This window comes from Falco biarmicus, chromosome 4 (assembly GCF_023638135.1).
Source record: "Falco biarmicus isolate bFalBia1 chromosome 4, bFalBia1.pri, whole genome shotgun sequence".
Taxonomy (NCBI): Eukaryota; Metazoa; Chordata; class Aves; order Falconiformes; family Falconidae; genus Falco; species Falco biarmicus.
In genome coordinates, this window is record NC_079291.1 from 47,693,521 (window position 1) to 47,706,627 (window position 13,107).

General features: G+C 41.0%; 1 protein-coding gene across 4 annotated transcripts in view; it reads right to left on the reverse strand.

Moving 5' to 3' along the window:
• CUL2 (cullin 2) overlaps window positions 1-5,243 on the reverse strand; it is a 52,350-nt gene extending 47,107 nt beyond the window's left edge. For 2 of the 4 annotated variants that reach the window (XM_056335893.1, XM_056335889.1), the window contains exons 1-2: window positions 4,876-5,030; window positions 1,611-1,749 (exon numbers count right to left, since the gene is read on the reverse strand). In XM_056335893.1, the coding sequence (XP_056191868.1) occupies window positions 1,611-1,729 (119 nt within the window). In that variant the 5' untranslated portion in view covers window positions 1,730-1,749; window positions 4,876-5,030. Of the gene's footprint in view, window positions 1-1,610; window positions 1,750-4,137; window positions 4,264-4,875; window positions 5,031-5,096 lie in introns of those variants that run through there. The other 2 variants (XM_056335891.1, XM_056335892.1) reach the window with 2 other exon arrangements.
• Between the last annotated feature and the right edge of the window lie 7,864 nt (window positions 5,244-13,107).

Consider the following 13,107-nt stretch of genomic DNA (forward strand, 5'->3'; position numbering starts at 1 on the left):
CTGTATAAAATGACAAGTTTAACCAAGTCAATCAATTCTCAGTGAGCAGTTTGCGTTAAAACCTAGAATTTGGTTAAGAGTAGCATAAGTACTAAACAATCAACATTTAAGTTGGAAGTTACAAGTCACACAAGCTTCTCAGGCCTTTCAGCCATAGAGAATAAGACAAAAAGGCTCCTGCCTGTGCCAAATCAGCACTAATAGTGCCACTTTCTAAGGAACATAATTCCAAGATGATGGCAAGTAAGGTCCTAAGAATTACATGCCAAATAATTCTTCCAAGACTGCTTCCCAAGTCTCCTATTCATAAGTGTTCCCCTTCTGATGTTCAATCAACTGGAGTAAATCCCAAAAGAGGATCAACAGCAGACTAGTGTAAAAGGCCTCCATGTAAGAAGTTCTGAGTGAAACATCTCATTCAATTATTATTTTAGATTTTAGGTGCCCTTGTTTAAATGTTTAGAGCTTTAAGCTACAGAAGTTAACAGCTTGTTGAAGACTGAAATACACAATTCTCAAAAACTGCTTAGAAAGAAATGCTGACAAATTATGCTGTGGTAGTAAGTACACAACTCATTAATTCAAAACGTCTGTAAATTTTGTGAAGCCATTTGAACTTGAGTCCCGGACCAGGTGAAGAGTCGTGCCCCTTAGAAATTAACCACAAAGTTTTAAAATTAAAGAGCTCCTTAAAGATTATCACACCATAGAATAAGGTTCCACAAAGACTTTGGGAAACTGATTTTTTAATGTATTTATATGCATGCACACACTCAAAACAGGCACATGGGAAAGCAGTTCTGAGTCTCTTTTCTTTAGCCTAGCTCTTGCACCCAGAATAAGCTTATGTTGTAAAAATCTATGTATAAGAATCTTCTCAGGAGCTTTTTTTTCACCCAGAAGAATTAACAAAACAGTAAGTCTAAATCATTCTCCCCTACAATTAAACCAAACTCAGTCAAATTGCTGCAGAACAGCTGCAAAGCCTCCTAAAAGTCTCTCAATTATCCACCACACTGTAATGCCTTATGAATGCACAGACACAGGGCACAACATAACTGGTTAGAATAGTCACACTTATTTTAAAAGAAGTTGACTGAAACTTAAATCTTGTAAAAAACTTACAAGTCCATTTTACATGTAAAATGCAAACTTTTCACCACAACAATATATGTACAGCTGTGAGTTGAACAGCAAGATCATATGACCACAACTAGAAAGAGTAATTATTTTTTAAAATAGCTTAACTGTCAGAGAGTAGAGAGGCAATAAGAGTGGAACGAAAGTAACAAGGCTTTTTTACAAACCGTTGCTACAGACATGTCCAATACGGTAGCCGATGCATATACTTCTGTGAAAAGCTATAGTATAAGCTAAGCATTAAAGCTACTAAAAGTGAGTAAAACTCAGAACAGTTTACTATTTATTACCATGGCAATTTCCACATAGAATACTTCCCAAATATGCAGAATTTCCCATCTCTTTCAACTTATCCACTGACCCACAGGCTTAACAACTGATACAACCTTACAATGACAGGTACAACAGGCCTACTCCATGCCAAACACGTCATACAAACACATTAAGTCAGATTTTCACTTAAAGGATACGAGAAGCGATCATTCCACGTTGCTCTTTCAACATAATCCAACATAACAACAGCTTTAATTGTTGTTAGAAGTTTGTTCCATGTTTCATCAAAGTCAACTACTCGTGGTTTCAAGGACATTGTGGGGCTTTAGTGTTAATCTGTAGAAGAATTAAACATGTCAAACAACTGCACAATTATTTTAAAAAAGATACATTTCCTTTGAATTTTTCAATTTAAGTTTTGTACACTGTTGCACCACCATGATACAGCAACAAAAAGAACACCCACCCCTGCTTCCCCACCCTCCAAAATCAAGCTCACAAGCCCCTAGGTTTAACATTATGGAACACTCATGTTGCATGAATACCCTATAACACAACGTCAATTAACCTAAGGAAATCATGCCTCAAAGTCCATCACCTTACCAAGCTACCAATTTAACATTTCCAAATGAAGAAAACAAGTTTCCTGTAAAATGTTGTTTGTTCACTTTCATGCGAAGACTGTTTCAGCTGTATCTGAGAGAATTTTGGGCAGGAACATACTGAATGTATTAACAGAGTATTTGATATTCACTACTGTCAGTTTGTAGTCTATGTTCACCTCAAGCTTTCATGAGACGTTTTTGGTGTTATATTTAAAAAGCCACAAAACCCTAAAGCTTTGATCAGGATAATAAAAGAAAACACATCTAAACACAGAGTATTATATAGAGCTCGTGCAGCTTATTGCACTGTGCAGCAGGACAAACAGTGAATTCTTTCAAGTAAGACATGGCTTGAAAATATGGAAGCAGTGTGTAGTTTCATATAGAAAAGTAGTTTCATATAAAAAACCACTGGAAGAGATTTATTGAAAGAAAAGCATTAAATTACTGAAATAAATAGAGGAAAAAATGTAACTTAGAGGAAAAAAAGGGGTCCCTAGAGACACAACGGTGAAGGCCTCTTCTTTGTTTCTATCTCTCTGTCCTATGCACCTAATCTAGAAAGGACCTGATATGTGACATTCCATACACAAAGAATTCTAGTTCCTGCTCAGAAACACAACATTGTAAAACTAAAGCAAAAAGTGGAAAGAATACTTCTATCTCCATTTTAAATAGATGGAAAAGTGACTCAACTTGTCTTCCCAAATTTTCAAGGTCAGAAGGGTAAAAAGAAAGCTAGCGACAGACTTTCAACACAAAACACACCTCTATAAGAGAAAGAATCAAATGGCATGTTAAAAAAAACTATTTAGCAACCAGCTTACTACCTTAACTGCTACTGGCTTTTAATTTTTTGCAGGCAGATCAGTTCTCTCAAACTGCAGGATATATAGCTTCTCAGTTTAAGGAGAGAAAAAATTTAAAAAAAAAAAAAAACCACAAAACAAAACAGAATGCATATAAATGCCACCCTGACTAACCAACCAAGCTCCTTAACTGTCGTGAATTTGGGAACCACAGAGGGTTGTTTTCCTCTACCTGCAACACAACAGTTTCCGTTTAAAACTTAATCAACATTTGATTTCATACAGAAACTGAGTAGCAACTAATATCGAGGAAGTGGTATTATCCTATGTTTTATGAACAGGAATCTTTTTTAAGAACCACCAAAGCTCAGAAAGTGGTGTGTAAACATTTTCAGTTCAGTAGAAACATTTAAGCTGTTACATTTGCAACATAGTTACTACTTTTGGAAAACAAAAACAAATCAACAGTCCATTTATGTCAGTTACAGCTTACTACACAGATCAGTGAGAACTGACAACACAAACAGATACGCATCAAGGAAGGTACACTGAAAAACACAAACCCATTTTTGTTTCATAGAAACATAAACCTCAGTAGAAATAAACAACAGGAGAGCTCACTTCCAGGAGGGGAAAAAGAAAAAATAAAAAGTGCTAGTCTTCTAAAAGCTCTGATGTTATTATTCTTCTGGAAAACACAGGACTATTTTCAGCTGATCCCTCCCCAAAAAAATATCATGGTCCCCCAAAATTTTAAGAATCCTAAGAATTTCTTGTGGTAACAATGGTATACTTGGTTGAATGTTATGTTACAGGTTGCTCTCTCTGAAACACACTTTGTAACTCTATTCCATCACAGATAAGCAAAACGGAGGGGAGGAAGGAAGGGTCAATATAAAGTCCTCCCCACCATACATCACACAGAATCTATAACACTGCGTTTAGTATCACCAAAACCCCTAATAATATGTAAAGCACTATGTATCCACATACTCATAAAGGTACTCTGGAGTTAAATAGTTTAACACAAAGCTGACTTATTTGGCATTATCTTACAGCTTTCACAACAATACAAATTGAAGCATGTTTTCTAGACGTGTTCAGAAAGGCAGTATAACTTTTTCTGTAAGACACTGGGGTTTGGGGGTGGGTGTAGGTGTGTGCTACGCTTTGCTGTCTGCAGCGCGCAAGCTTACCAGCTTAGAGAATTAAATTACTTGTACCGATGCAAGCAACCTCCATAGTAAAAATCATCGTAGAGAAGAGTATCTACCCTAGGGTTTATAGCATTCGGGGGTAGGAAACCATACCTGTGTGACCAGCCCTAAGGTAAGCGGATATTGTCGAAACATATTTACACGTGAGGATAACGAAAGGATGTTGCTTCCATCACCTTGTTCTTTAAACCATACCGCTGTCACAGTGAATATAGTTCCTCCCACAAATAAATGTAGGGTTTTGCCAGCATCGAAACATCCCCCGAATTTCTCAACTGTTTAATCATTTAAAAAAAAGCGATATTATATTACGTGCGAGCGGCGGGTGAGCCGCCGAGGGCTAGGGCAGCCCGGCAAACACGTATGCAGCGCGGCCTGCTGCCCCCCCGTGCCCCCGGCACCCCCCGCTCCGCCGGCAGGCCGCGGGCAAGGGACCTGCCCCTCCACCGAAAGAAAAGCGAAACCGGCTGCGGCGGCAGCGAGGAGCGCGGAGCAGCCCCGCCGGAGCCGCCGCATCGCGCCCTTCCCGCCGGGCAAGGGCAGGACCCGGGGCAGGACCCGGCCCGCGCCCCCCGCAGGGGGCAGGGCGCTGCCGCACAAACACCCGGGGAAGGGAGCTCGGGGCGGGGCGCTGACCCCGGCGGGCAGGACCCCGCGGGGCGGCGGGTGGCGGGGCCTCAGCGCCCTCACACGCACCCGGCCCGGCCGCCCGCAGCGCGCGGAGAGGGGGGGACCGCCGCCTCCCCCTCGCTCGGGGCTCCCTCCCCTCAGCGCCCCGGCGCTGCCGGCCGAGCCGGGCCGCGCCGGGCGGGGCGGAGCGGGGGGGGTTACCTGGCGGCAAGGGGCCCGAGTCAGCGACGCCCGCCCGCCGGCCGGCCTGCCTCGCTCCCTGCCCTGCGGCCGCGGTCCCTGCCCCGCTCCGTCCTCACAGCGCTGCCATTACCCAAGCCGCTCTCCCCTCGCGCCCCGCCCCTCCGCCGGCGCCGCCACTGCCGGGGACGGGCCGCGGGCGGCCCCGCGCTCTCCTCGCTGCCGCGGCGCCGCTCCCTCACCCGCCGCGCTGCGCGCCGCGCGCCGCCGCCCCCAGGCTCGCCCCGCCGGCTACAGGCTGGGCGAGGGCCGACGGGTCCCGGTGCACCGTCACTTTCCGACCCCACCCCCCCGCCTGAGGAGAGAGGCTTGGTACAACCCACTGTACGGCAAGCACGGGCGGCCGCATTTCCCAGCAGCGGGGCAGCCTGCGGCCGCACGGCGCATGTCCCGCCGGGCCCCCGCGCACGCGTTGCTCCTCCATTGGTGACGCTTCCCCTGCCGCGCGTGCGCGGTGCCGGCCCGCTGGAGGCGGCAGGGCCGGGCCGCGGCGGGGCACGAAATGGAGTCGCGGCGGGCGGTCGGCGAGCCGGCGGGTTACGGCCGCCTGGGCCGCCCTCCCCACGCCCTGCGCGGCTCCACGGGTGCCGGGGAGACTAAGCTTCGTGCGTGGGCCCTCCCCCGGGCGCGGCGTGTCGCGGTCCCCAGGGGCCGCCTGAGGAGATTTCCGTCTCCTCAGAAGATGGAGATGTGCCTGTTCCGCCGCAGGGGGAGCGGGCGGCCGCCTGGCCTTGCCCCAGCCCCCGCCTGCCAGCAGGGACCAACGACCACGAATAAACCCCCTCCAGCACCTGCTCGAGGAGAAGGGCCCCTGCAGCGGCGGCGCCGGGCAGAGCCCCCCCGGCCCTGGCCGCCCCCTGCTCCAGCTGCCGCGGAAGGGTGCCCGCCCTATGCTCTGCCGTCTTCTCGGCGGAGAGCAGCAACAGAAAGTTTTAAACTCGAAATAACCAAGTGAAATCACTGTGGAGACAAAGTAGTTTAACATCTTCATGTGCCCTGAGCGCACGTATTTTCCGTGCCAGTGATGGCCTCTCTGGTCATGCAGACACCCTTGGAACTTGCACAGAATCAGGGCTAAACGGCAATCTGCTCTTCAGAGAGCGACCACAACTCCTTCTCACTTCTTACCTGGGGTAATTAAATCTGTTTCCTTACATTTTGCAGGAAAATGGAAGCCTGTTTCCTGAGCCTTATCCTAGAGACGAAAGGACAGTGTGCTTTAAAGCTGTCTCTAGTTTTCATGAGAGAAAGGCTGGGGCACTGACAGACAAGGTAGAATGCTTCCGAAGTACAATGAGAAAACACGTAAAACTGTAAAAAGTTAGGTGCAAAAGTGTAACTTTTATCAGTTTACCATGGCTCTGCAAGCTATTTGCCAGAGGGATACCTATTCTAATTTCTAAGAGCAGGAGAAAGACATCTGATTGCTGAAGTCTATTTCTCCCCTTCTCCAAACGAACTGTGGGTTAGTTTAACATGCAATGCCACAGAAAGTCACACTTGAATTTTCTAGGAGCAGTTTCTTGCCTCTTCCCCCTGGAAATCTGCTGCTCATCTTCGAATTCTCCTGAATCCATTCATTCTTAAATATCTGAACGACTTAAGTATTTTCTTTTTAGTAACTGTATCCCTTCCATAAGTAAAGATTGCTCTTCAGAGATCATTAAAAAGACGTTTACTAGATTACAAAAAAAAATGTAATATCTCCTTAGGCTATTGTATAATCTTATTATTTTTCTCTTATGTGCATGTGTAGCACTATATCATACAAAAGTCATATACTTTTAAGTATGGGCTTTTTTTTTTTTCCTTTTTAAAAGGTATCTATTGAGAAAATCTTAAAAATAGCTCACTATATAGCTGTTTGGATTTGGTTTTCTCTTAGGAAGTTCAGGTATGTGAAGCATAGGCCAATATGAAAATTAACCAGAAAAAATACCAAATTCAGTGTAGCAATTATTAATATAATTGCTGCATCACTCAAAACATAACATATTTATAAGTCTAATTTCTTTTTTCTTTTACTTGGAGTATGGTTCCTTCCAGTGGGAAATCTGTGTTTGATTTCAGTCCACATGTTTGTTTGTTTGTTTGTTTGTTTGCTTAATTATGGAAATGCCACACAGCTACTCTTATTACGCAAGGGAGTTTTCATACTTCTATCCTCTTTTACATGCTGTTTAAGTACTCATTTTTTTCCTTTCCAACTGAAAATAGAACACTGGAAATATACAGCTGGTACAGTGAGGTTGTGTTCTTAAAAGAGACTCAAAATTCTTTTATAGTTCTTGTAACTTCCAGAAAAAAATTCTTCAGGCCTGGATGATAGCCAGAGATCTGTTTCTATATATGCATGTATAAAACCACTGGCTTCAAATTCTTAAATACAATTTTTTCCTTGGTTGTGGAAAAATACTGCTTAGGTTATGTTTTTGTTAAAAGTCAAGCCCAGTTCCTCGGTTCTGCAGAAGCAAGCTTAAATACTCTTTAATAAAGAGCCACTGGAAAATCAAGTTCTAAAGACATATGATAAAGAGTGATAACTCTGTAGTCTACATTGAGTAAGAGATTGTCACAGTGCATATTTCTGTATCTTTGTAAGACTGTATGTAGGTATCAGGTTTACATTATTTTGGTATTTAAAAATATCTTAGTTCTATTAATATTCAAAAAGTATCACATCTATTTGACCTTAAGTTTTAAAAGACAGGAATATTTTAGGCTCTCAGTTTGGCAGTGGTCTTCACATGGGCAGCTGAAAAAAAAAATCGGCCAAAATTATGTAATAATCAGGCAATTACATCAGCAGGTAGTCCAGCTGATCAACTGTTAATGCTCACATTATGCTCTGAAGTAAAATTTCCAAAAATTATGTACTGTGGTTAGCAAGTCCTCAGCACAACAGTTCTTTTCTACAGATGTGTTCTATCACATTATTGAATGCAGATATAGCCAAAGTGCATCAAAATACAAAAATGCTTATAACGTGATAAGCACCCAGAATGTTTTCTGGAAATCTCCTTACCAGCCATTTATTGCAGAAATTGTTCAGTACATTTGCCTTCAAATAGTGAGTATTATTATGGTGACATATAATTTTAAAAAAAAATGCACCAAGGAGATTTTAAAATAGGCTAATTCTGCACATGCAAAGTAGATTTCTAGAGCTGAGCTAGTCATTTTAAATCTCTTTTTATACTGAGAGATGTAGGCAAGTCATTTACCTCATGCTGGCTGACAGCTGGCTGAACATGAGCCATCAGTGTGCCCAGGTGGCCAAGAAGGCCAACAGCATCCTGGCCTGTATCTGAAACAGCGTGGCCAGCAGGACAAGGGCAGCGATCGTCCCCCTGCACTGGGCACTGCTGAGGCCGCACCTTGATACTGTGTTCAGTTCTGGGCCCCTCACTGCAGGAGGGACGCAGAGGGGCTGGAGCGTGTCCAGAGACGGGCAGCGGGGCTGGTGAAGGGTCTGGGGCACAAGTCTGATGAGGACCAGCTGAGGGAACTGGGGTGGTTTGGTCTGGAGAAGAGGAGGCTCAGGGGGGACCTTATTGCTCCCTACAACTCCCTGACAGGAGGCTGTAGGCAGGTGGGGTCGGTCTCTTCTCTCAGATAACAAGTGACAGGACAAGAGAAAATGGCTGAAGTTGTGCCAGGGGAGGTTTAGATTGGATATTAGTTAAAATTTCACCACCAAAAGGGTGGTGAAGCATTGGAACAGGTTGTCCAGGGAGGCGGTGGGAGCACCATCCTTTGGAGGTGTTTAAAAATGCATAGATGCGGTGTTTAGGAAAATGGTTTAATGTTGGACTTGGCAGTGCTGGACTTGATGATCTCAAAGGTCTTTTCCAACCTAAATGGTTCTATGATTCTATGATTTTAGGTTTCTACATTATGATGGGATAAATAGCATCCAAGGCTCCATATAAAGGAAACCTAGCAAGACTGGTTCAGATAAACTGCACTTTAACTTTAAAACATTGTTTTAAAACATGTATAGTATCAACCTTGAATATGCCTATAGATTGTTGCTGTTAATGTATTTCTTGATACTGTCCAGACTTTAGGACTCTCTAATACCTGCTGCAAAATATAGCTGATCCAGCTTTATTCCTATCAAAGTAGAATAGAATCTTATGTTTCATCTTTGAAAATTTGAATTTCAAATTTTAAAAGTATTTGGGGCAGGTTTTCTGGAAATACCTAAGTGACATAGACAAATTAACCAGGGCAAATACACATGCTTCTACAGCATTTCGCTGAAAAATTAAAACCATGTTAATGTGAAAGATGTTACATAAAACCTATGCATAATAAGGAGGTTCTCCAGAAATGTCTCTGCATCAATGTTTATATTTTATTAAAGCTAAAAAAAAGGATTAATTTAGAGTACACAGTAGAAGTATCCACAGAGATGTAGTTTTCTGGAAAACATGTTTATTTTGGAAAGCTCTCAATTGTTTGAATTACTCAAAACTCGTACCAGAATAGTTGCTTCTCCTGTTTTCAAATCAAGCCCTTGCCCATTTCATTTCCAGTGCTTACAACTTTTTTATTAAGCCTTAATAATTTTCTCTGGTTTTTAATTAGTTATATTAACTCTGGCTAGAAATTTAAATCACCATTTAAACTTTCTCTATTTTCAATGTGAAAACCTTTCTTGTTCTATTTTGCTGGTTTAACTCTCTTGTTTGCTGGAGGGAGAGGGGTTGTAAGTTTTGGCTTTTGATTGCTTGTTGTTTTATGCGAGTGTTACATTGTATCTCTGGCACTTGCCCTGTTTTGTAAGACCAAAGGCTCTTTTTTCAGTGGTAGCATTAGCAACCAGCTTGTAAAAGTAAACTCTCAGAAGTTAAGATATATGCTGGCACAATTAAATAATGCTGTTTAGTTGTGCTCTGTGAATGTATTAATTGCACAAGATCATATTAAATACCTCAAGTTATACAGCAGTTAATGAAAAGCATCCTTATCTGTACACTACCCAAATTTTACACAGCGTATTATTTTCTAAATTTCTGTTATATTAGGAAGTATTACATGAGTTAACTGTTGTGAACTGGAAACATGGATACGGGAAGGAAAGTATTTTCAAATCTAATAATTTTGGGTGTTTAGCATGGAAGAATCTTGCTGATTTTCTGAGATGATAAATATTCGCTGTTCCCACAGACTTTATGTTAGGTATTAAATCCTTACCTCTTCTGCAAATGCTGTCCTGGAAGACTGCAGTTGAGGCACCACGATGATGGAAATATAATTAGGAAGAGGAATATGAACATTCATTATTACTTTTTATGTAAGGTATTTTAAAATTGTTCTCGGATTTAAATGTATTTAGGAAATAACAATTTCTAAGTCCCAAAACTTTGTAAAGTCTGGATACCCTTTTCATCAAGTTATTTTGTCAAGACTGGCCAGAGAATTACCACCTCCTAGAGTGGGCTATTGCAGGAGTCTGAGATAAGCTTTACTGCATGTGCTGCGCTCAGGTCACGCCGTCACTCCCACAGTGCTGCCTGCATATCCAAAAGAACAGAGAGGTTCTCCTGCAGTCCATTGAGAAAAAATTCTAATGTATCCACTCAGAGCAAGACTAAAACTTGTGTGTATGCACCAATACTTTACATTAGTGGATACATCATTTATGCATCAGTGAGTTGAATTCAGTGTTAACTCCACAGTGGAGCTGCTCCTACTTGATGAAACCCAGATGTGGATCAGGTGATTTAAGCCTTACCAGCTAAGAAAGTTGCCATTTGACAAAGCTTAATCAACTAATGGAGTGTTCAGCAACCGTAGCCATGTCTTACCACATTTCCTGATGACAGCAAATGTCCAGACCTACCTTAAATCCTGCTTAACCTCAGCTCAGTGTTACCTTTTAGCAGTTTAGCTAGTGGAGTCACAGATGGGTGATACAGACAGAAACTCTGGAAGTTTTCATAGGATGATCCTATGGACTTGTCAACTTCTCAGTAAATTCCCATAAATTCTTTACCAATTGTTGATTACAGCAGTGAGCTACACAGGTTAATTTGTAGTACATGCATATGCCACCTTAAAACTTAGCCACCATGTATACAAATTTAACATTTCTGTGATTACATCTGCTATCAAGTCTGTTTGTCATTCTAACTAGTACTGCAATATGTCCTGAAATGCCCCTGTTGTTTATATTCATCCATTTTCTCTTATCTGATACTTCTGTTTCTCTGTCTATTTGTATTAAATTGTTTTCTCTTACATAATAAATTCTTTTGGCAGGAGCTTTTTTTTTTTATGTTTATGCTACATCTGACACTGTATTATTCTGGTCCAAAATTAGGAATCCCACAGGCCTATGATAATACAAACACTATACGAATTATGCCACTGTATGATGTACTGCTTTATTTAAAAGCTGTTTTACAGACTACAGTCTGAACTGACAGTAAATGCTCTACATTCCCCACCACCACCATTTCATTTGCAGATGCCTTCCATGATACTATCTGCTCTTTTTGCCTCTGCTTTCAAATCCCATTTTTACAGTAACGGATCCTTTAGCCTTTTTCATGTAGAAAAAGAGAACATTTGCAAAATTCTGAGCAAGTTGCCTGTCCTTCCTTCCTTTGCAACCACACTCTGTGCACAAGGTTTATGCCGGATTATTTATACTATATTCATATTTAATTTTCACTGAATTAGTTACTCTGTATTAATGGTGCAGATAATAATATAAAAAAGCTTCTAAAATTATATTTTTTTTCTAAAACCAAGATAAATAAAACCAGGAATTAATCTTTATTTCATTACAGCTCTTTTTAATCTAGACTTTTATTGTGGCTGTTTCATGTAGTGACATACAAAATATGAATATATATTGAACATGCATTTTGTGATGACAAAAATACACAGTGATAAAGTATTATTCTTGTAGCTTTCATTTCTTCAAGTTTATGAAGAATTTTAAATGTGTGATTCTTTTATCTACTTAAACTTCTTTAATTCTTGGTAAGAAATGGAAGCTCAGTGCAATCATGTCCCCTAGATGGCAGTGGTGAATACATAAAAAATAGCAGTTTAAGAGTTTAAATTTGCACAGCCTACACCACGACTAACAAAATCTACGTCTTTTTTATTCATGAAATAGGAAAATAAACAGGAGTTGAGCTCTCCCAATCATTTATTAGTTAGCCATCAACTGCTTAGTTCAACTCCCAGATTTATTATGTCCTTCCCCATGACCTGAGATTGCTTGGGAAAAAAATCACAAATGTAATTTTTATCCTTCATTATTAAAAAGGGCCACAAACTTATTTTCATGTCATTGCAGATAAGAGTTAAATATTCTTTACATATGAGCAACCCTAGATAATTTTCCTTTCCTATTCTAAAAAAAAAATTGTTCTGTAACAGTATTGACAAGTAAAACTGCATATTTAGAACTTGTATTTAAAGATCAATGAGTTGTAAAACTTTTGTAATGGAATAACTCTGAATCTAAATTATCCTGCTTGGAGGACTTTTCAGATATGATATAGCTTTATATGTGAGGTATCAACATAGTAAAAGCTTTTGGAGCTTTCGTTTGTTCCATTGCAAGGTTGTATATCCTTCCTGCTCAGTCAGTGTACTAAATGCAGACAGCTTAGGTACTTACTTGTTATGGGCTGGGTGGAATTAGATACAATAAATTTACTATCAAAAAAGTAATCTGGTATTTAAGAGGTTTCACTGTTCCTATTTATCATATTGCTAATCTAAGAAAAGTTGAAAAAGAATAAAAGAGTTTCTAATGAAGCTCTTATGTGACTTTTTTTCTGACTTGTTGAAAATAGAGTAGTCCTGGCTGGGTCATTACCTGCCTGGGTTTGAATTAATTATTGGGATTTTGCTTTCAGTGTTTTAATACGAATACAAAACTACTCCTGAAGCTTAATATAGTAAATAAGCTATTGTTTGTAGTTTTCATGCTTTAGCTTATGTGCATAAAACCTCAAAGATACTACGTGTTTCAAAAGTATGGTAACAGCGTTGAGTACACAGAACTGTTAAAACAGTGTATGTCATCTCTGTCCGCTGCATTAAGAAAATGAAGAAGCCACGTGGGGGCACTGTACGCAATGGAAGGGAAGCCCACAAGTTCCAGAATAAGCTATTTTACCTCTATAGCTTCATTATTGAGAAATACATTTGTTTACAGTA